Source organism: Ambystoma mexicanum, chromosome 6p, assembly GCF_040938575.1.
Source record: "Ambystoma mexicanum isolate Mex_15411 chromosome 6p, UKY_AmexF1_1, whole genome shotgun sequence".
NCBI lineage: Eukaryota > Metazoa > Chordata > Amphibia > Caudata > Ambystomatidae > Ambystoma > Ambystoma mexicanum.
The window spans coordinates 153,057,474-153,080,008 of NC_090935.1; the positions used below are offsets into that span (position 1 = coordinate 153,057,474).

Sequence of the window (22,535 nt, forward strand, 5' to 3'; positions counted from 1 at the left end):
AAATGAGTACCCTAAACAAATTTAACCAATGATGTCATTTTTTTCTAACTCATTGTTGATCCCTGTTGTGATCTCATGTAGGTCATGGGCTGAGCAGTGGGTGTGACGACGAGTTAAGATTGTTGCCACTTCCCTCAACCGCTGAATTTCAAGGGGTTTGTTATCCTACATCTTCTTCATTGCCCCTTTGGCCATGGCCACTGTCCCTTCTGCAACAGTTTGTCTAAAAGTCCAAGGCCCACTGGCCATGGCCCCGGCTCCCGTCACAAGTAAATAACCTGATGCCAGTCGTCACATTCCAACCAGATCCCGCAGGCCATGGCCGCTGTCTACATTGCCATAATTAGGCTAAAAGACTAGACTATGGCTGTGGGGCATATGCCCCTGACTAGTAAATATTTAGATCACAGTGGACATGGTCATAATTAGGTTGAATTACCATGCTCAATTTCCTCCCCCCCTTCTTTCATTTTCTCAAGAATTTTTCCCTGGCTATTTCCAATAGTAGCATACCCATGATCGCTATGACAGCACCTTGTATTACCACGATAATCGTTCCCTCAGTAATGCAGCATTTTCCAGTTACCATGGTAAGACGCACATACTTGAAAATACAGGTCTTCCTCATTCCACTCTCCATGTGCACCCCTCCTCTTTTTAGGTTCCCCAACAGCCAGACGCCCCCCCCGTCAATGTGTATATCCCTCCTGACCCTCTCCCAATTTATTTTTTCTGACGGCATCTTTCGATGTTCCCACTGGGGTACCGCAGGATTTCCACAGTAACCGGTTAGGAGGAATTCTCATTTCCGTGCTAATTCCCTTCAACCTTAGAGACCCCCAGTTCTTTTGCTGGACTTTAGGACTTTTTAATTTTAACCCTGGAGTGAGTGAGCCCTTTTTCCCCACTCTCATGTGTTTTTGACCTGATTTGGATTATGTGTTTCCTTTTGTTTTAGGAGTCTGACAAACGCCATAGGCATCTACTTTTTGTACCTTCAGTGCAGTGTAACGGAGGCAGATTTCTCATAAGGTTTAAATACCTTTTCTTGTGTGAACTACTGTTCCCAAGAATAGTAAAGTGAAATTGACTTTACTTACCTTTTCTCTTTGTGGGTCCAGCACACACCATTTTATGTGGAGTGCTGGGGGGCTACTTAGTAGCCCGTATCCTACCTACTCATTTAACATTTTTTATGTTAACCTCACTACTTTAAATGGCTGGTGGCAGTGGTTTAATTTTCCTACCATTGTGCTTTTCTACCGCGGGCTAAATCCTCAGCTGCAGTATAACACACATGTGTGACCATTTTATCAAAATGGCCCCGGTCTTCTTTTTTTTGCCATTTTCTGTTTGTGAGGTCTTTCTTGGGTTTTACTCTGCGCGCCAAGCCAGGTTTCAGCCCTTTGCTTGTTTTGCCTTTGGCGGGCTTCAGTACTGAAACCCGCCTCTGGCTCCAGTGTGTCTGGAAGGGTAGGAAGTGAGGGAGGTGCCTGAAACTCCCATGTTCTTTGTCTCTAGGAATGCCTGAATGCACCCACATGTCCTTTCAGGACAGCCACCCTGCTCTTTGAGTGACAGCCCAGGCTGTGCGTGAATGGGAGAAACCTGCTTAAAAGGAGAGGGTGTTGGGATTAGAGGCAGAGCCAGCTACTGGGAAGAACACCCAATGAAGAAACCGCTAACAAAGCTTGCTGCATTCTCCTGGACCTATGAATTGCCTGGCAAAGCCCTGCTGCTGTGCTGAAACTCCTTTTTCTGATCGACAAGAGAAGCTACAGAATGGACGACTTCTTCCCTTGGGTTAGTGGGACCAACTATCCCCGAGACAAACTCCACTGGACCATCTTCCCCGACTGGCTGTTCTTCTTTGCTGCTGCAGGAACCGAGTGCCAGAGGTCGAGAAATCCAGAGTCAAGTGCAATGTCTGCAATCCGGCCAGAAGCTCCAGGACTCTCCTAAGGACCCTCCAGAAGCAGGACGACCAGAGCTCGAGTCCCCTCACCAGAGTGCAGGACTCAAGGAGTGAAAGAAGCCAAACCAGTACCCAAGATCCTCAGTGGTGCTGTTTACAGCGCGCTGAAACCGTGAAGTGCCGCTGATCCGAAAATGGCCTGTAGCTGGCGCTGACCTCCAAATTGCGGCCGCAGGAGTCCTCCAGACGTCCTCCATCTTGTCCCCACGACTGAGGCTCCGGAACCCAGAATCTACATCGCTGCAACCAGACAGAAGCCCGCTGGACCGCTCTTCTTGCATGCCCTGAGAAACTGCTAACCTTTTTCCTTCCCTTAACCTTTCCTTTCTACAAACCTCAGAATCTACAAAGTGTACTAGTGACATCTAAATGCCATTACTGTCCTTGTTAGAAGTCACCCCAGGGTGTAGGAAGTGTGTAAAAAACCTCTCTAAAGAGTATCTACTAGCTTTCTGTTGATTCTGGAAAAGTATATTTGATTGTTACATATATTGCCCTTTTTAACAAATGCTTATTTAGAAACTGATGTTAAATCTATAACTATAACTAAAACCTAGAGCGTAAGTGTTACTTGGTTACTTGTATTTGCAAATTTCATTTCTACAGCTGTACAGCTCACATTTACCCCACTTGAGATAGGCCTGGCTGCTCAGTCACACTACCAAATTGTGCAGTACAGGCCTATACCAAAGGGTGGGTTACCTAATACCAAGAGCACAAGTGTTTTATGTAGTGTCCCACAGGATTACTACATCAATTCTTGCCTAACATAACCCAAGAATAATCTGTTTTAAAATGGGCACTCAGCCCTCCCTGAAGTGGGCACCAAACTCTTTCCCCTTCTCCACACCTATCCTTTTGTGAAACCAACCCTTTCCCTCCTCCAAATATCATTTTGAGCTCATTTCTTTTTCGGCTTCCTGCAGAATCACCACAGGAATCGCTCACATATGACAAAAAAAATAAAAGGAGGCTCTTTACATTTCTGAAAAGCCTCAGTGCTGCAGTGCACCATGGCCGATGTATAGACGTCCAGAAAATGTGGGGTAAATTCATCAAATGCCATATTTTCCCATAGAGCAAGCACAGCAAAAACTGCTGGACCGAATGGCTCTAACATGTTTCTTATTTGGTGCCAATCTGCCGAGCAGTTTTTGCTGTAATTTCTCTATGGAAAAATATGGCACTAGGTGGAAAACTGCTTTTTCTTTACATAATAACTTTTGAACCATTTGATGAATTTGCCCCAAATTATCCAGTGTAAGGGTGGATGGGAGTGTGGCAGACATTTTTCCTGGAAGATTTCAGCCAGATTCGTCCAGGGAATAAACATTTTTGGAAAGGCCCTGCAGATTGATTTTATCTTAACAATAGGATGGCGATAAACGCCCTATTCTGCCTCTCCTTTTGCCCCAAGAAGTCTATACATCCTAGTTTGGTAGTGAACCTCGCTTTCCCCCTCCCCCCCCACCTCCCACCCACTGAAGAGTGGGCATAGCCATAGGAGATGCAGTGTATTCGCAACCACACTGTTATTGAGCCACTGTGTTTATCTTGGACAAAGCCAACAGTTCAGTGTAAAATGAATCCCTGCCGAGGCTGGAATTTGCAGATAAGTATGCAATATTTTGCATAGAAAGAAACTGATATGCCATAAAGACACCAGTAACATTTTGTAGGTATGCAGATTGATTTTTATATAGATTGATTTTAAAGGGTATTTTCTGTTGCATTCAGAGCAAGGTAAGCTTAAGCCCATCCTGTGGTGGTACTGCATCAAAGTCCACACGTTTGCTCGTTTCATCCTCTTTTATGGTTTTATAAATGTACTGAAGTGAATCCTAGGTTCCTTACCATCCATTTTGTTTTTAGAATTCTTTCATTCAATACTGATGATAGCTGATCTCTTTCTTGTTATTTGTAGCACATGCAACTTGATTAGACCACATCCTTATGTTGCCAAATCTTAACACAGTCCTATCATCTATCTTCTGAACAGAATTCATTTGTCTACAGTACAAACAATACAAAACACGATTAATCAAAAATCCAATGACACTGAGGCATTCAAATGTCTTGCCTAATATAATAGCTGAGAGCTTTTCAGACTTCTTTTGAACTTTAAAATGTAGAAATGTTGTTCATATCCAACTTTTGTTTTGCTAGGATGTCTTTCATTGACTTGGCTGGTAGCGAGAGAGCAGCCGATGCCCGAGAGTCCAACAAACAGACCAAGTTTGAAGGAGCAGAAATTAACCAGAGTCTTCTTGCTGTAAGTGAATGTAGTTTATTCTAGTTTTATTTTACTTGCTCTTTTACCTATTCGTCTTCAGCGGTCAAACAGTCTTTACATGGAGTTTTGGGTAAATGAAGTGCATGCTTTGACTGCAGTTTGTCATGACCTTATGGTATTACAAGTTTACAAGGTGGGAGTGGCTGCTTTTTAAAGATGCATTGTATTCTGGACCTGCTTATGCTGAGAGAAGGAGAATCTGTTTCTGCAGAGGAAATCTGCATCTCAGTGATTGAGAGTGAACACTACCGCTGCACCTTTACTTGACACTACTCAAGAATCCTCATACATATATGTGTAGCAAAGCATGAATATTTGCCACTGCCCGCACTATCTCGCCAAGCTGATGCCCTAGTGTGGTGAGGCAAACTATGGCGATGTAAAATGCAAATATGTGACTGTAGAATGCTTTCCTTAATAAACTCCTTTGTAATATAGTCTAAAGGTTGTTTATTATTTAGAAGATGCCATGATGGAGAAGGAAAAAATGCTCATCTATAATCCAATGATCACTTCTACCCTACCTTTTGGGAAAAGCTTTGTTTTTTAAGCATCAAATGAAGATTGAGTTAACTACTGTTGCTGTATTGCATTCTGGGAGAACTGTCTGAGCACACTCTAGTCTTTACTGAGGTACCTATTTTATCCACATGTGCCCTTACTGATCGAATCAAGGCTGTTTTAAATTACTACATAAAATGATGTGCAGATTAGTCTGGGGTAGGGGTAGAAATCGGTTAGCCATTAAGATGCTTACACTTGAGGTGGGAAGTAACTGACTCTGGCCTACCTGGTACTATATTTCTGGGCTGTTCAATTACCAAAGTTAGCACAGCAATGTACTGAGACTGATGCCAGAGAGATGCTGCTTGTTAGGGAAAAATATGCATACCTGGAAACAGAAAGAGATACTGCTGATGGGGTAGAAGCTGCACAAGTCATCCTGAGGACTAGTAGGGCTGGTGTGTTCTAATTTATACCGAAGAGTAAGAGTGAAAGGACCATGCCGACTCCCCATGACCCAGAGCTTTTCAGGAAAGCTGGTGCAAACATTACCCTTGGAGAATGAAGAGAACTGGGGGAGGTATTGCATGCTCCACATCTGTTTCACAATCAATACGTGTAAGCTTTCAGAGCTCGACATAATGTTTGTGAAGTTCTTACAATCTGCATGCATGCAGTGCATGCTCCAAAGAATAGTTTGGAAATATTACCCATAAGCCAACTTCCATGAAGGTAGCAGTCATGATGTTACCTGCGGGAGGCAGACACACTGTTCTCGCTAATCGTTGCCAGGTTCTTAGAGATGCTAGCATGGTGGCCAAGACGTAAGTTTGAAATTATGAGGAAACTAGACACTGGCCTAGCTGACATAAGAATAACTGCCAAGGCTCATGAGCCTATGAGAAAGTATGATATGATATGATATGGCAAATATAGTGTGAATAAAATAATGTACCTTCTAAAAAGGACTTTGCATTTCTAACAGAACATAGTTCTGTTTTACATGTTACTTCCCTTAGAACGAGGATGGACTGGAGCCTGTTACAAAGCAGCCTATTAGAATTTTCTTACAAGCACCGCGTGATACATCCTCTGCATGATAGGCCTGAACATCATTCCCTTTACCATGTCTTTGGACACTTATTAGCCAGGAAGGCAGGTGGGTGTATTGAAGAAAAAATGGCGACTAAGAGTACAGTTGCCACTAGAGTTACCTTTTCATACTCTTATGCCCCGTCCCCTTTGCTGTATACTCTTGGGAGATTCCAAAGCATCCCTGAATAGAGGGTGGTTGGATTTTTACTTTACCAAGAGGTTGTTTTTAAGAATTGCTTCCCTAAAAACTGCATCATTTCTTCAACTTTGATCGAATGGATAGTGCCTGTAGAACAAGTCAGGAGCCGGCCAAGTGGCTGCCTTGATAATTTCCAAATAAGGAACACGACTCTGGAAGGTACCTCAGGCCGACTTTGTCTGCAACAGGGGAGCATGAAGCTTATGTGCCAAGGTTTTCTTTTTTACTTTGTAGACCTCCACAATTGTAGAGACCAGCCTTCTTGCTAGTATGACTTTTGATCTTTCCGAGCCTGGTGTTGCTCCCCCCAATGTCACAAGCATTTGAGCTCCCTTTCTGCATTCTCTCATCCTTTCCAGATATAATCCAGGGTGTGCAATGTCCTTTCTGTTTCCATTTCTGTGCTGGGTGCTGTGAAGACAATTGGCAGTGGGATTTCCGCATAGACATGGAAACTGGAAACCACCTTAGGAAGTTGGATGGTTTCTAAGAACCACCTTGTCTCTATGGAAAATAATGTATAATGCCTTGGCGCTCAGCCCCGGTAGCTCACTGATACTGTTTACAGCAGTGATGGCGACCAAAAGGGCTGCCTTCAAGGTTACCTAGAGAATGTCCGTTGAAACCATGGTTTCAAAGTGCTTCTGCACGAGGAATGTTCAAATCATATTTAGGTCCCAAGGATTATGAGGCTTTCACGTGGGTGGATCGAATCTTAGTAAACCATGAAATGTCTTTTCACAATGGGATTTGCCAGGGAGACCGTTCAGACCGTTCCCCACCTGGTAGTCAAGTAGGCCCTGATTGGTGCCCGGTAGGACCTACAGATCTGCTGACACTCTATTCTCTGCCACATGAGAAAACAGGGGGCACATCATCTAACGCTGCTTTTGATAGGTTTTTTACTAATCATTTACTAAGATATTGCGACCCGGTGAAAGCTTTTCTTACAGCTCTAATCATCTCCATGTTCTTTTCAGAGAGCCTCAGGTGACCAAAAACTAGGTTTTCGTGAGCCATGCTACCAAAAAAAAAAGAGATTGTGAGTTGGGGTGTAAATAAAAAACCCTCCACTCATTCCCCTCCACCCCCTGATCCCCACCCACACCTGATGATGCAGAAGCTCCAGTCTCAATGGCAAGAATCCAGATGGGTCTGCTCCTGAGTGAGTGCCTCCAGGTCTGGGTACCAAAAACTCTTTAGCTAGTTCAGCGCTATTAGATAAGGAGTCAATTGCTCACTAATGGGACAGGAGGAAATGCATAAAGAGTCTGTCAATCCAAAGGAATGAAGAATGCTTCTGCCAGCAAAAACACGCCCAGGTGGCATGAAGGATTTATTTCTTGTTCTGTTCTGTTGTGTGGCAAAGAGGTTGAGTATCGGTATCCCCGGCACCTGGGGAAAAAGGGGTTGGTACTAAGCCAAGGACTTTGTACTGATAGTGAGTGTTCTGGAGAGACTTTCTGTGGGGCTTCCAGATTTGGTATATGAATGCGAATATCCTGCAGATCTAGCACATGCAACCAATTTCATCCATCAGAGCAGGCAGAATCTGCTCCGCAGTAACCATCTTCAATCTCTCAGTTGGAAGGTATTTGTTGAAGCTGGGCAGATCAAGTATAGTCCCCTGCCCACTTTGTCCTTCTTGTTAAGGGCGAAGAAATTCAAGATGTAGCCGGGGGATGCACTCTCCGATAGAATCTGCTCTGTGGCTTCCAACTACAGCAGTTTCTGAAAGCCCTCTGAGAGGTTCAATGAAAATTGTTGGGGTAGGAAAGAAGGAGAGGAAGGGAGGGGGAAGTCTGTATTGGCTCACTACCGATAAAGTCCAGGAGGTCAGAAGGTTTTTCTCTGCTGTAACTTCTCTTTTGCCTTTGACGTGCCAAACTCCTCAACGTCCTATGGCTGAGGCATACTGAATGTCTACACCCAGCGTGAATCTTTGAAGAAGAGTGTCCCGCTAAAGACCCACATCTGTTGGAAATGGGCCACTCGTATGACAGTCCCAAACAAGTCAGGCAGGAACTTTGTGGGTCGGCAGAGGAAAATCTCCTTGGACATCCCTCACAGAGCTTGAACCCATTGGCATGAGGCGCCGTGGATTGGATAAAAATGTGGGTGCAGTAAGACAGAAAGGGTTTGTTGGTTAGGCGGGATGCACAGTGTAGGAGATGCGCAGGAGCATGCCGGTTCTGATGCTTGCCAGAAAGTTCTAAGCTCTGCTGCTTTGCAAACGGCTCGGGTCCCATCCCCACTCAGTGGGATGTTCCAAGAGTATTGAAAAAAGGGGACAGGATTTAAGAGTACAGTTAGGATGACATTAAGGAAGAAGCAAGATAGTGGGAGTTCCTTCGGTCTGTCACTTTGCAGTGGTTTGTTGAGCAGTGATCACCCTTCCAGCATAGAAATGCATAACAGCACACCAGTTAAGGGCTTGAAGATGCACTTTTTAATTTATCCCTCATCAAAAGGGTCCAAACTCTCCAGTTTTAATAGTTACTAAGATTCTTTTATCCCACCAATCTGAGGAAAGTAACAGCAATTTTCAAGGCATTTGTTTCAAACTAACTTTATTGGTTTTCATCCTGTTGCGCAACAATGGCAGTATCCCATGTTTCTGAAGGAACCATTTTATTTTTTAAATAACCACTTGCCACCTACCCGTTTTTCACTCCATACTCTTCAGTTTCAGGACTATAAGCCCCATGCATATCTACCCGTGTTCATTGGTCAGGGTAAAGATCATCCAGTTAGAGCGCACCATCCAGAGTCTATCAGTTCAGAGGGGTGTCTTATCAGTTGCCCTTCCCGACCTACATTCCTGCTGATGCCCAGTAAATTGCACTCAAATCTTGAATGTTGTCAGTGTCTGGATTTCCTGCTGGAATTGTACATCTAAATGCAAACAATGGAGTTGGATGCACCCTTCAAAATGGAAGCCGAGTTTTCCCTCTGTTTCCAAATTCCCTATTAAACTGGAGATGTTGTATCCCAACTTTGGATACATATTTCCGAGGGTGACTTGACATGGAATCTCTGTGGACACTGGGCTTGAAAACTGACCAGAAGTACTGGCTGTCCTTCCCCTTGTCACAGCAAGTAAATTCTCGTCGCCAGCCGCAGCGACCCGATGCTCCCAGAGAAAGCGTTGCTGCTACTCCCTGTATGGCCCCAGACACGGATACTGGAAACTGGTTCAGAACTGTTTGTACTGACGTAACCAAGAACTGTGAATTAACTGTTATGCTCCAAAAAGCCTTAGTCTTCCCTAAAATTCAAACATGGGACATTGATTGTACTTTTCCTGCAATTGAACTGAGACATCTGCTTTTGGAAAAACTACACTGCTACTCAGCATAAGCAGTTCACCTTAGCTCGGAATCCACATATACTCAAGTGGCTCTTCAGCAGACCAGGGTTTTGCAAATCTTAATGCTCACTGGAACCCTTGCTGCATCACCGAGATCGTAATCCGAACCATTTGCCTCCAAACTTGCAAGGACATGTAACATTGATGGCTATTAGACAGAAATAGCAGGTTTCTGACCCCAAGTTTCCCCTTCGTTTCCCCTCCACAGATACATTTGTGTAATACTGAACTGCTGCCCTATCTTCAACATTGTGCCTGTACATAGTATTGTTGGTACCCCCGCATGAGAACCAGTGTCGTACTCGGTCAATGTCGACTGGATGGAGCTGTTGATGGAGAGCTATCTTGAGAAACGGAAGGCCTTGTTAAAGGACACATGGGATGTAGACTAGTCGTAAGTAATCTGTGCGTTAAATATTTCCAAATAATAAACTTGGAATTTGAAAACACAATATTTTAGGTTTGGCGCATGTGGTGACATGGCTGAAAAAATATAATGGTGAGGGAGTGAAAGGAAATGGTGTCAAGAAGCAGGATAGTTTCATTCACATTTCAACTAGAACCATTTGTGGCATGCATTTGTTGGAATACCACATAAATCAATAGGGAGTTCCTTTGCTAAATTTGCCCCAATCAGGAAGGACCTTTATACACTGAACAGCATTTGTGCCGCAAACCATGCTTTCTCCTGCTAGTATGTTGTTCACTTGCATGATAAACCAAAGAAGGTGGTGAGCAGGTTGTTCACACCCATCTGCTATGCGGTATGCAGAGGGAGCACTTGTTCCACTGTAAAGGCTTCTCTTCACATGCAGGAGAGGTGTACGAACTGCATGCGCACCAAGACGCACTCTTGCGGGAGGCTTTGAAATTGACAGATGCCACAGGATGCTATCCTCCTCTTCTCAACCATGCAACACCTTTGGTGCTATATTGAGGATTCCTCACTTTGGACCTACTTGGTCTGAGGGGAGGCAGCAATGGCAGATTGCTACACCCATGATGACTGGACCTACAGCAGCCCCAGCCTGCAGTGGTGAGAAGGGGCAGCAGGGATGAAACCTGCCAGAGGCCATCCAGATCAGTTTTCCACGTACATAAAACGATCTATGGAGGGATTCACAAATGATACCTGACTCGCTAACGATACCTAGCTCCATGTGCGGGAATAGTTTGAGCTCTAGCCTGTTACCTGAGGGCTGCAGCACAGTAAATCCACCAATGTCCTATGTAAGACTGCCATCCCTTCCCAGCCTATCTGTATGTTCTGGTATCAGCAAGAGCCATCTGGGTTCCTGTAGAGAGAACACATCTGTTTTAGATTGCAGTATTTGCCTACTCTAGTGTATCTTTGGAGTGGTACAGTTACTGGTAGTGTTTTGACTGCAACAAAGATCCTTGCTGTGACTCCAATAAACGTGACGTGATTAAAAGTAACCTCTGAATGCAGTTTTGACAATACTATCTTTGTATTTGTGAGCACAGCCAATTGGGATTGGGCTCTGTTTAGCTGGACTGGGTGTTTGCCCTAGAGAGTGATTTTGAACTGAAAGCAATTGTTCGAGACTTTCAACCAGCCGTCCCTTCTGCAATTATCAATCTAGCCATTTCTGGGATGAGTTGCAACTGCCACATTTTATTGTGTACTTGGTGGGAGCCACTATACTCCAACTTGAGATGGTTAATTTTGCACCATGGTTATGAGGTCCTAGAGGACAGCTAATCTGTGGTGGCTCACACATTCTACGGTGATGATTCTGCCTGTCAAGGTGACTGTGTGCTTAGGGATAGCAGGGCCTAGTCAAGGTGGTTTCCTGTCCTTCCTTTGCAGTTTGCATTCAGCTATGCTGCAGGGCATGGTGGCTCACATTCATGATATGGTATCAGCAAAACTACATGTATGCATTATTTATTCTCTTTGTGGTCTTTTCAGGTTTAGCCTTGTGAAATTAAATCACAAATTATAATCGTAGAGGCTATATCTTGGGGTTTTCCTGACTTGTGGGAAACCCATGTAGCTGTGTTATGTATTATAGTGTATCAATCTTTGCCCATTTCCTAGACTAATGTTGCTATTGCATGTCCAAAGATTTTGAAAAACTCTAATGGAGAAAGGTATGTGTACTACACTTTATCCCTGGGTCCATGGCCATTATTTGCAATAGAAAGCCACTTGCAAGCCCTGCCAGTAGATTACCACTTATCAGAGCTGTGCTTTGGCGCTTCAGTAAGATCATACTGAGAGGTTTGTCAGCGACAGAATCCTAAAAAAACCTAGAGAAGGGACTCGGACATGCATTGATATTGTGACACAGACGAAGGGAGAGAAACTCCAGGCATGTCCAGAGCCCTGGTAAGAACAAATATGGCACCAGCGTTTTTTTTGTCTCAGGCCAGCCCCCTTGCAAGCCACATGACCCCCGACTTGTGAACAGATCACACGCAAGCATAACCCTCAGTGCCCAAGTGCCCCCATTAAAGCCTCCAGAGTCTTCCTCTTATGTTCCTCCATTGTTCTCTCTTGACATTTTACTACCTCCCTTCGATCTTACCGTCTCCTTTTTCCTCTCTCCCTCCTCTTACTAATAATACTCTCCACTCTCTGCTCAACTTCTTCTCTCCCCCTCCACTCTACTATCCCATCTCCACTCTACTACTACTCACTCTCCTCCTCTCGACTCCACAACCACCCTGCCCTCAGCTACAACCACCCTGCCCTCCCCAACTAATCATTCTCCTTTCACTCCCTACCTTCCCACTACCACTGTCACTCGCACTACTTGCATGCACATTCACAACCACTTTCTCCCACTAATCACTACCTCACCTTTTCTAAAATGTATCTCCACGCTGTCCGTCCTCCTGGTCTATTAGTCCGCTGCCTCTTCCTCCTCTAATCTCCCATGTGCGACCCACACCTTCCCGTTTCCTCTCCCTGACTTTATCCTTCCCCTCCTTCTGTTGATCTTTCTCCACTGGTTCCCCGGACCAATCGGTCCCTTGGGGGAAGGTGGCAGTTAAGTGGACCCCAGTCCCTGTCCCTTATCTTGGATTGCAAATAATGCCACTCTTGATCACCCCATACCTATGTATGAAAATGCTGCACAGGCTCTCTTGTATTTGCAGAAAACCACATGTACCAGCATTCCTGGTGGATCATCCACGACGAGTCAGCCCACCAGAGTCTCCGAAGAGATGCCTCCAAAAAGTGAGTGGTTTGCGGTGGTGAATGTGCGTGCAAGTGGCTCTGGTTGCACCCCATGCCGAGAGGGGTTCTATCCCTCTTGAAAGGTCCAGTCTATTGGCCCTGCCATAGTGGGAAGAGGAGGAAATCGAGCAGAGGGCATTGAAGAGTAGGGGAGGCACTAACGGGTCTCATCACAGAGAAGGAGAGTTGTAACCAAGTAGAGGAGATTGGAGGGAAAAAGAATTACAAGCAGGGGGAGAAAAGTTGCTGGAAATAAGAGGCAAAGCATCAGAAGGAGAGTTTGAGAGAAACGGACAGATATAATTGGGCTTGTGGAAATCGGAACATAACCCAGAGGAAAAGGGGTGTCACCCGAGGTGAAGGAGAGGCTTTGGGAGGTATGGGGATAGCCGACCCAGCTTCAGAGAGGAGGTTGGAGGAAAGCTCAAGGCCGATACCAGCTGGCTCTTTGGGGAACAAAGCTAGAGCGTGAGATCTCTGGGGATGGGATTAGTGACTTAGAAGAAAAGCCTATGGTGGTTCCGGTGGTCAGCAGAAATCTATGAGAGGAGGTATGAGACGGTGCAATGTATTGTGGATGGGGCCCAAACATGGGTGTCATGAAGAATAGGGTGTTATTGCAGGGACCTCCCGAGTTCTTCTTTGAGACCTCGACCACAAGAGCACGAGCTGACGAGCATCAGCAATTCCATCTAAGAGAATTAATCAGGTCCTCTCCTAAACCATGACATGTCTGCCAAGGAGGATGGGAACAACATACTCTAGCTGTGAGGGTTCAGGAACTCTAATACCTGCAACCCATAAACAAAGTCAAAAGTCCTACTGCAAGACCAGGGCCATGAGACTCCCTGGAATTTCTGGAGAGACTGGATTACATTTTGACTTTAGGGGACTATTAAACATATTCTGAAAATGGCTTTGAATCAGTCAATATACATAGGTGGGTTTTTTCGCTTGGTGAAACAACCACACACTCCCCTCTCCATTTTGTTGTGGGTACTCTGGAGAATATGGGCAGAAGTCTGCACACCATTAAGCTATTCAAGTGTATTTTCCATTAACATCGTGTGCCCCTCTCCTGAACGTAGTCCTTTCATTGCACTGGGATTCCCACGCTGTTACTATGCATGGACAGCATTTTGTTCAATTGTTGTTTTAACTTTGTCCATGAGTGTACTCATGTAGGCTATATTTAGCAAGTGCAAGGGCAGAGTCTATGGGGATGAGGGGAGGAGAGGGGAAGGGTGGCTGGGGATGAGAAAGGAATACTATTGTGCACACTGAGGACTGAGGAAATGTGCTCCTTTTTGTCTTGTTTGACAATTTCTGACTTGAATAAATTGAATGCTTTGACTATGTTAGTCCCCGGGTAAACTACAGCTTTTCATTATCATATTGAAAAAGTATTTGGTGTGGCTTAGAATTCCTTTTGCATTACCATAGTTTGTTGGATAGCTTTGTTTTCTTTCATGGCACAGATTAACACATGTGTTTCTTTACAAAGAAGCATGATTTGAGTTGACAAGTGGCATGGCTCAAGCACCCACATGATGCGCAAATCCAATGAGAACAGCCTACTACAATTTAGGATTATCTGAACTGCTGCACTAGCATCACTCAACAACAAGGGGTTTGCCTTTTTCTTGTATTGTATACATGGATGGGGTTGGACAGATATCATTGAAGTATTAGTTTTGCAGGGTTTCATGTACCGACTTTTATTCCCCTCCAATGCTCCCTCACACCTCTTGCCTTCTGTTGCACATATTTTTTATTATCAATTCATTAATGTTAATCAGTTGCATTTTCAGGAACCTGTGACCTGGAAATGTAATTCAGTAACATGTCATCGGTATAATATCAGCATCCTGCCACAAATGCCATAAAACCTCTACTTTGTATGCTTGACTAATGGCCAATCTCCAGAAATTATGGTTCTTATGAGGATTGAACACACTTTTGCCATTCCAGAATACATGAAGGTAAGGTTCCTGCTCTGGACTGTACCAGTGCTGCAGTAGTACATTTGGAGAATTGTCTTCAAATGGTGAAGACAAAATCTCAAAGGCGCATCACAGTTAGCCCCAATTAGGTTGCTTATCTTGGATTCACTGTAGAGTATATCAAAAAATGTTAATCAAATTTTTTTTTCAGAAAGTAGTAAGTTTCATAGCAGGAAATGTTTAATGCACATTCCTGAAGTATCTGCTGTTACAGTATATCTTTGTAAATCACACAATGAGTGTTCATCTGAGATTTCCCATAATACTCTGGTGCCAATGCATTTCGGTTAAAACCTTCATCAGGGCGGTATTATAGCAAAACTGATATCACATGACTTTTTTAGTAACATCATTATCAGAATGTATCACAATACACACATAGCAATCAAATAGGAAAAATGTTTACAAAAGCACATACCGGTTTGTGTACCACATCCGCGTATATAGATAATGGGGAGAATAAAACAAAAACGCATACTAATTAGTTTACTGTTATGATTGTGCCTGTTCTGTTTATATTTCAGCCTTAAAGACAAGTCATACCTTAGTCATGCCAAGAAACGTTAGGATCGTGAAGTTGTACAGTCGCACAACGGGTAAATCTACAAGAAAAGAATAGATGTAACTCTAAGTCGCCCTCGCGGACATCTGAGGATAAAGCTTATTTAACGCTGTAGATAGCAGTGCTTACCGAGCAGCTTCCAAGACATGTGTGCCGAGAGAGCTGCATCAAACGCGCTCGCGATTACTTTCGTTTTAAACGTTTCCATGGAGACGGTGCGAGGCGTCGCGGTCCGGCAGGAGCACGTACGCCTCGCGCCCCAACCCCGGGTGTAAGCCCTGGGGCGGGGATGTCTCCATGGTAACTGGCGTTTGGACGAAGCCTTCGTGTCTCATGCCTGCATGGACTGTTAGGAACTAATGCGTGTTCAGAAAGAAACGCGTACGCGAATTATTCTGAATGCATTTTCCAAGGGATACACGCATCGGGGTAATTCAAATGGTGCTATCTAGTATCATTGCAGTGACAATGATAGCGTTATAAATATAATGGGCCCTGTTAGAACAACTGAGGGTACCTGGGGTTTGTGCGCTATATTCTGAAAGGGAGACATGTTACTGTCACGTTGTGTACACTAGGTACAACGACTAGAACTAAGTCTGCCACATTACAAGCATGTTAAGTAAATGCGAATATTAGCTGGAAAAGCAGATAGACATTACTAATATTACATAAAGCTAATTCGTTTCACATAGATCTAAAATGGGCCAACAAGTGGATCAAAATCTGTGGAAGTGAAGTAATATATACAATGTGCGCCTCCATAGTATCGAATGCAACTAGGCTGAATCAGAAAGTTCAAAAATTGCAACGCGTTTAAGGTGAATACACAACAGGCATATGCCAGGGATCCCTAGAAGCAAGGAACAGAGAGTCCACATTTGCATGAAAGAATATCAACAATATTGCTAAGACTGTTAGTTCAATTACTCCGAATGGTTCTACAGAAAGCACATGTAGTTTATTTCTTCATTGAGTCCCTTTGGAGTGAGGGAGCCAAGGCGGTCAATCCAGAAGGTTTCTCTCTGGTCCATCTTCCTTTGGAAATTCTCATGCGTATCGCTTTTAGAAACCACTTCTAAAATTACAAAACGGATCTGGGCTAAGTTATGTTTCCTCTCATCCCAATGTCTTGATACCGCTGAGTTCGGATTGTGGTTCCTTATGCATGATCTGTGTTCATTCCATCTAGTTTTGTCTACTCTTAGTGTCTGACCCACATGGTACAGTCCACAAGGACATTTAATGGCATAAATTACATTGTAGGAATCGCATGTAGCGAAATTCTTGAGTCTGATTGTCTCCCCTGGAATGCCAGTGTTCAATCTGTAGTATATTTTCAGATTCAAATTTGTGCATGAAAGAATTGGCATAGGAGGGAGCCATGGTGGCTCCCATGGCTGTCCAAGCTACTTGGAGGTAGTAATCATCTTTATATCGGAAGTAAGAGTTATCACTAATGAACTCGAGGAGAGCCATTATGAACTGGGCTATCAAACCACCATATTTCGGAAACCAACGGATCGGAACAACCTATTACAACGCCTGAGCTTCCATCAATATACTTCAACATATTTTTTCATCATCTAATGCAACTACTAAAAAGACTTAATTCATAAGTGGTGCCCTCCTCTCTCACTTCAATTTTCAAATGCTGAAGAGCCACCGTCACGCAGTCTCGATGACAAATTAATCACATTCTGTCACTTTTTCCTAAACTGCAGTGAAAGATAAATGAGGTTGTGAGATTCATCTACTGTCATTCAAATTGAACATCTGCTGTACCCCTTGTGACGAAGTCCGTTGGATCACTTGGGGCCCTGCCTTCGGGAGATCAAGCGAACTGTGTGTTTTGATAAGCTAGCAGATGTTGTCCCTGTTTAAGTCGGGTTTTAAGGGGCCCGTCCCCTACACCTGAGAAGCAGAGACCATATGGGATAATGGAAATTGGGCTCTGCCCAAGCACTGTGCTTTAGCTTCCACTGAAGCTATGGACTCTATAACTACTATCCCTTTTTAAAAGCCTAAACAGCCTTTCAAGAGCAAGCGCATTTACATAGCCCAGCCAGCATTCAACTTTACCACAAATGGACCCCTCAAATAGTCACTGTTGTTGGGACCCCACTTCAAGGCTCCAGAGAAACCTTTCCCTAGACTTGCATTCACCATTCACACAAGAGATACAATGTTTCCAATCTAATGTATACCAGCAGCATTTCCTCTTGTGAGTTAAACGCCGTTTCAGTCTGAGGGCTCAGAAAAATTCCTTCCACCCACAAAATGATCAGATATACTTTTAAATGATTTACCAATATATCCACCCACATGCTGATCAGTCGGGTAAGCGGTACATCTCACAAGTGGTTGTGTTTATCCCGTGCAGAGGGGCCATTCCAGAATGCAGACAACCCAGATAAAGTCTTGGTCTCACCATTAAACTGTAAAATTCACTTGGGTGAGCCAATTAAGGACAACCTGTCCAGCTCCTCATCGATTCTATTGCATAGGTGCAGACCCTCACAGGGAGCTGTAAGGAAGGCATGGTATCCAACAGTGAAGACGGACACAGGTGATTACAGTTGAAGGGTGTTTATTGAACTTCAATTGGTTGGTTGAACGCCTATCTAAACCTAAATCTAAGGATGGGAGCAAACTACGACCATAAAATAATAATAATAGCGCAGTCCTAGTCGAGTCTCTGTCAAAATAAAAGGTCCTATACGAATAAACCTATTGCCAATCCTTACTTTAAAATAAAAAATGGTGTGGGACAATAGGGTATACAAAAATAAAAGTGTTCAAGAAATAATGTCAGGATAGTTGAGCAGTTGGCTTCACCTGCACATGTTTTCAGCATGTTCGAGCTTTGCACACACTCTGGCTTCTCTGCCACAAGGATACAGTTCAAAGCATAGGTATCGGTGCCTTCTACCAAAACCTCTTTCCTAATAGCAGTCTCTTACTGCAGAGGGCCTGTTGTAACAAACAAGCACCAAAGTTCCTCTCTCATCAGGATTTCACAGTTCTCGCTTCCAGTGTTCATCATGGGTCTCCCTCCTTCAGGTTCAGACCCCTTTTTATCACAATATTCACATTTGGTCTCCCTCATTCGGGCTCGAACCATGGATCACCCTCGATCGGGCTCGGACCATGTAATCTCACTTTCTATGTTTTCCTCTTGATATCAAAGATCGAAGACTTTCAAATGTGCAATGGGTTTTGCTTAACCTGTCACAGCACCACTTCGATTCACTTCACAGAATGTTCTCACCAATCTTTTAGTTTCGTTTCTGCCACTTCTTGGCTGCATACCTTACAGATACCTTCGATTGAGCACCTTTGTGGTGTCGGACCACTCTGTCACTGGTATTGTATCTTTTCTCCATAGACGTTCAAACATTTATCAGCAATTAAGCTTTCCTCGCGTCTTTCATTACACGCATTTCAATCTTCATTCTTGTGCTCTTTATACAATGTTGCTGCTTGCAACCTTGACTTCAACACAGACCGGTCGTGTATCGGCCTTGTATAAGTCTCCCCAACTCACCGAATGTGTTGATCTCTCTGGCGCTTCTTTGATCTAGGAGCCAAGGACGGTACCACAGCGGCTGCTGTTCCTCCCCAACTCGATCAGCCATGCAGGAGGACCCTGGGTCTCTACGACATCCAATACAGGATTCTTCAGCCTAGTTTCCTGGCCTTACGCTTTCTAATCTGAAGGGTACTGGAAAGCACTGGTTTCTTGCCGAAAAGGTCAAGGATATCTCCCTCCTTGTGTACCCTTCTTGATTTGCCGCCTTCCTTCCTTTGTTCAGCTGCAGTCGGGAAAGTACTGCTCCTTAGTGTGCTTTGCCTCACTCACAGTGTGTTCTCGTGCTCCGCCTTTTATTGTGTGGGGAAGTTTAATGGAAGTCGGTGAGAGTGATTACCGTTAATTGCCTGACCTTGCCTGACCATAGTAGTGGGACATGTCGGGTACAATGCTTGGGTGTAAGTCTGTTTTCTCCCAGAGCTGGCTGTCTTTGTGAAAGTGTTACAGGGAGGGGGATACCACGTCTCGCCATAAGGTGTCCCACTCCCCTAAAACCCCTCACCCAGGTGATCCTCCCGCACTGGTCCACCCCCAGGAACTGGATCCAAAAGCGATTGCCATGTCCTGGCCACCTGGATGACAGACCTGGATTCTCCACAGAGCCCAGCAAGTAGGAGTAAATGCATCCATATAAAAAGTCAGGGCTTAGTCTGAAACTGGGGTTTTGCAGTAGGGGCTGGAGACCAGAGAATGGAGGCAGGCGTATCCTTATCCAAATTGAATAAATACTTTATTTCAGCAAAAGGAAATTGTCAGCAATACAAATCTATATCATACAGAACTCCATAAAATAACAGTTTAATAAAACAGGTGTACAAATATTTGCTAAAATAAGTCATCCAAAAATGTGTCAATTTCATTACATTTCAAGCTTTATAACAACATTAAAATATATAATACGTTTCTTTACAACTCCTACCACCTCTTCCATTTCTTAGCAATGAACAAGCCACATCGGGTAACGTTTGCCAAAATCCATAGGCATCTGCTTTTTGTATTGTGACACACAGCACCTTCAGTGCAGTGTCACAGAGAAGTCCTTTTGATTTCTCTTAAGGTTTAAATACCTTCTCTTGGGTAAACTACTGTTCCCAAGAGCAGTAAAATGAAATTGACTTTACTTACCTGTTTTTCCTATGTAGGTCCAGTACAAACCATCTTATGTGGAAGTACTGCAGGGTTACTTAGTAGCCCCTTTTCCTACTAACTCATGTAACATTTTTTTATGTTGCCCTCACTACATTTAGTGGCTGGTGGCAGTGGTTAAGTGTTCCTACCATTGTGCGTTTTTACCGCAGGCTGAATCCTCAGCTGCAGTATAGCACCCATGGGTGAACATTTTGTCAAAATGGCCCGGGTCTTCATTTTTGCCATTTCTTGTTGTTGAGGTCTTTCTTGTGTTTTACTCTGCGCACCAAACCAGGTTTAGGCCCTTTGTTCGTTTTGCCTTTGGCGGGCTTAAGTGCTGAAATACGCCTCTGGCTCCAGTGTGTCTGGCAGGGAAGGAAGCAAGGGACGTGCCCGAAACTCCCTGTCCTTAGTCTTCTTGGTTACAGGAATGCACCCAAAGGTGATGGCTGGCTGGCTGGCCGTGGAGGAGTGTCCTGCTGTGTGAGTGACATCTAGGCTGTGCCTGAATGGGAGAAACCTGCATAAAAGGCGAGGTCTCTTGAACAGAAGGCAGAGTTGACCACTGGATGAAGGAACCGAAGAAAGAAACTGGAAGAGAAGCTTGCTGCGCCCTCCTGGACCGTTGGTTTGCCCGTTGAAGCCCTGCTGCAGTGCTGAAGCTCCAAATTTTGTATCGACTAGAGAAGCCCAGAACTGACGACTTCTTCCCTTGGGTTGTTGGGACTAACTGACCCCAAGACGAACTTGACTGGAACCCTCTCCCTGCTGGCTATACCTCCTTGCTACTGCTGGAACCGAGTGCCAGGGGAAAGAAACACCAGAATCGAATGTATCGTCTTTAAGCTGGACCCGAGCTCCAGGAAGATCCTAAGGACCCTCTCGAAGCAGGATGACCCAAGCCTGATTCCCCCACAACAGAGTGCTGGACCCCAGATGCAAGTGAAGCTCACAAGGTGTCCAAAAACCGCGGTGGTGCTATTGACCAGCAGCTGATTTGGAAGGAGCCCTTTGCGCCACCGACCTTCAAACTGAAGTGCAGGAGTCCTCCAGACATCCTTCCTCATGTCCTCCCGACTGAGGCCCAGGAACCAAGGACCTGCAGGACTGCAACTTAAACAGAAGCCAGCTGGATCCTCTTCTTCCAACCTAAGGTACTGTCTTGACTAAAGGGGTACTTACCTTTTTGGTCTGTAGCTTGTCTGTCTCACTGGAGACTTGCAGTAGTTGCTTTTTCTGCAGAGTTGCTTGCAACTTCTCCTTCACAAGCCTTACATCTTGTGGCCCAACAGTGATTCTTTTCTACAAACTCTCTATTTAACATTGTGCAAGAGTTTTGTGCCATCTGAATAAATGCCTTGGCTCCCTAGACATTGTTCAATTGAATTTGGCTGTCCTGGCTCCCTGCAGACTTATCTGACCCATTAACATTTGTTTTAACTGACCCTTCCTCATACGTGGTGCATAGGTTTAACTTGTATTGCTGGGAAAGGTCTATCTACTTGCTTATCTTATATCTGAGAAAGTATTTATGAAGTATATTTTATTGTTGACCTTTAAATAAATAATTATTTTACTAGAAAAACTTACTTGCGTAAGAAGTGTTATTTGAATACTTGTAATTGTGGATCTCTATGTTGCATCTATACAGCTCACAATTACCCCTCTTGAGATAAGTCTGGCTTCTCAGTCACTCTACCAACTTGTGTGGTACAGACCTATACCAAGAGGACAAGGCTGGTGTAGTCTCCCACAGGGTTACTACATACAATCTTGCTTAACAGCTCACTCCAGTTGCTGCCAGAGGTCATACTCTCATCTGCCAAGCCTTTAAGGAGCCCACCGCAAATTTCATCTTCACAGGACTTCTACAGTCGGAGAAATCGTCGACCAAAGGAGAGCACTGCGAAGAGTAAAAACTGCTGCACTTTAGAAAGACTTTGGTTTACAATTTTTCTCATGGACTCAGCATCCCATTGGCTCCTTCTTCCAAAGGAGGTCCATCCCCGGAGGGAATCGTCGAGGGAAACCGAGAAACTCTGTCACTTCGCCTGCCAAGGCACCAAAGGTACTCTGATGCGAAAGAGCATTTTCTATCCTCAGCAGTCGTTCAGGGGTCCCAGATTCATCTTGGATCCTGTTGTCCTGTGGCCTCCCAGGTACTTAGGGGTGGTAGAACCGTTTCAAAAGAAAGGAGAAGATTATTGAACGTTATTGGACTGGGCTGTAAAAGACAACATAAGTTTCCCTCTAACTTTTCCATTACAGGTTGCCCAGGTGGGGGTGGGTATCCTCACTCAGATTTAATTGTCTAGTCTAAAGAAAACATTCTGCCACTGTTCACAACTAACCTGCCTTCTTCCCTATTCTATGCTGATGCACCTCACTTAAGAATGCACATGCCCCTTTAAAACTGTCTGCAGTTAATCCATCTTTTACTGAATTTAATTGTTATGTGGTACCACATTGAGTGTATATATTAACCATTCTTTGAATAAGTATTCCAAGTACAAAGTGTTATTATTTATATGTATGCAGATGATAGTGGTAGAGCAACCCCTATTTTATATAAATAAGCTGTGTTATCAACTAACAAAAGTGTGTGG

The 22,535-nt window shown here is 44.3% G+C and overlaps 1 protein-coding gene across 2 annotated transcripts in view; it reads left to right on the forward strand.

Moving 5' to 3' along the window:
* KIF24 (kinesin family member 24) overlaps positions 1-22,535 on the forward strand; it is a 332,455-nt gene that overhangs the window by 123,705 nt on the left and 186,215 nt on the right. For both annotated transcript variants that reach the window (XM_069626841.1, XM_069626840.1), the window contains exon 8: positions 4,142-4,247. In XM_069626841.1, the coding sequence (XP_069482942.1) occupies positions 4,142-4,247 (106 nt within the window). The remainder of the gene's footprint in view (positions 1-4,141; positions 4,248-22,535) is intronic.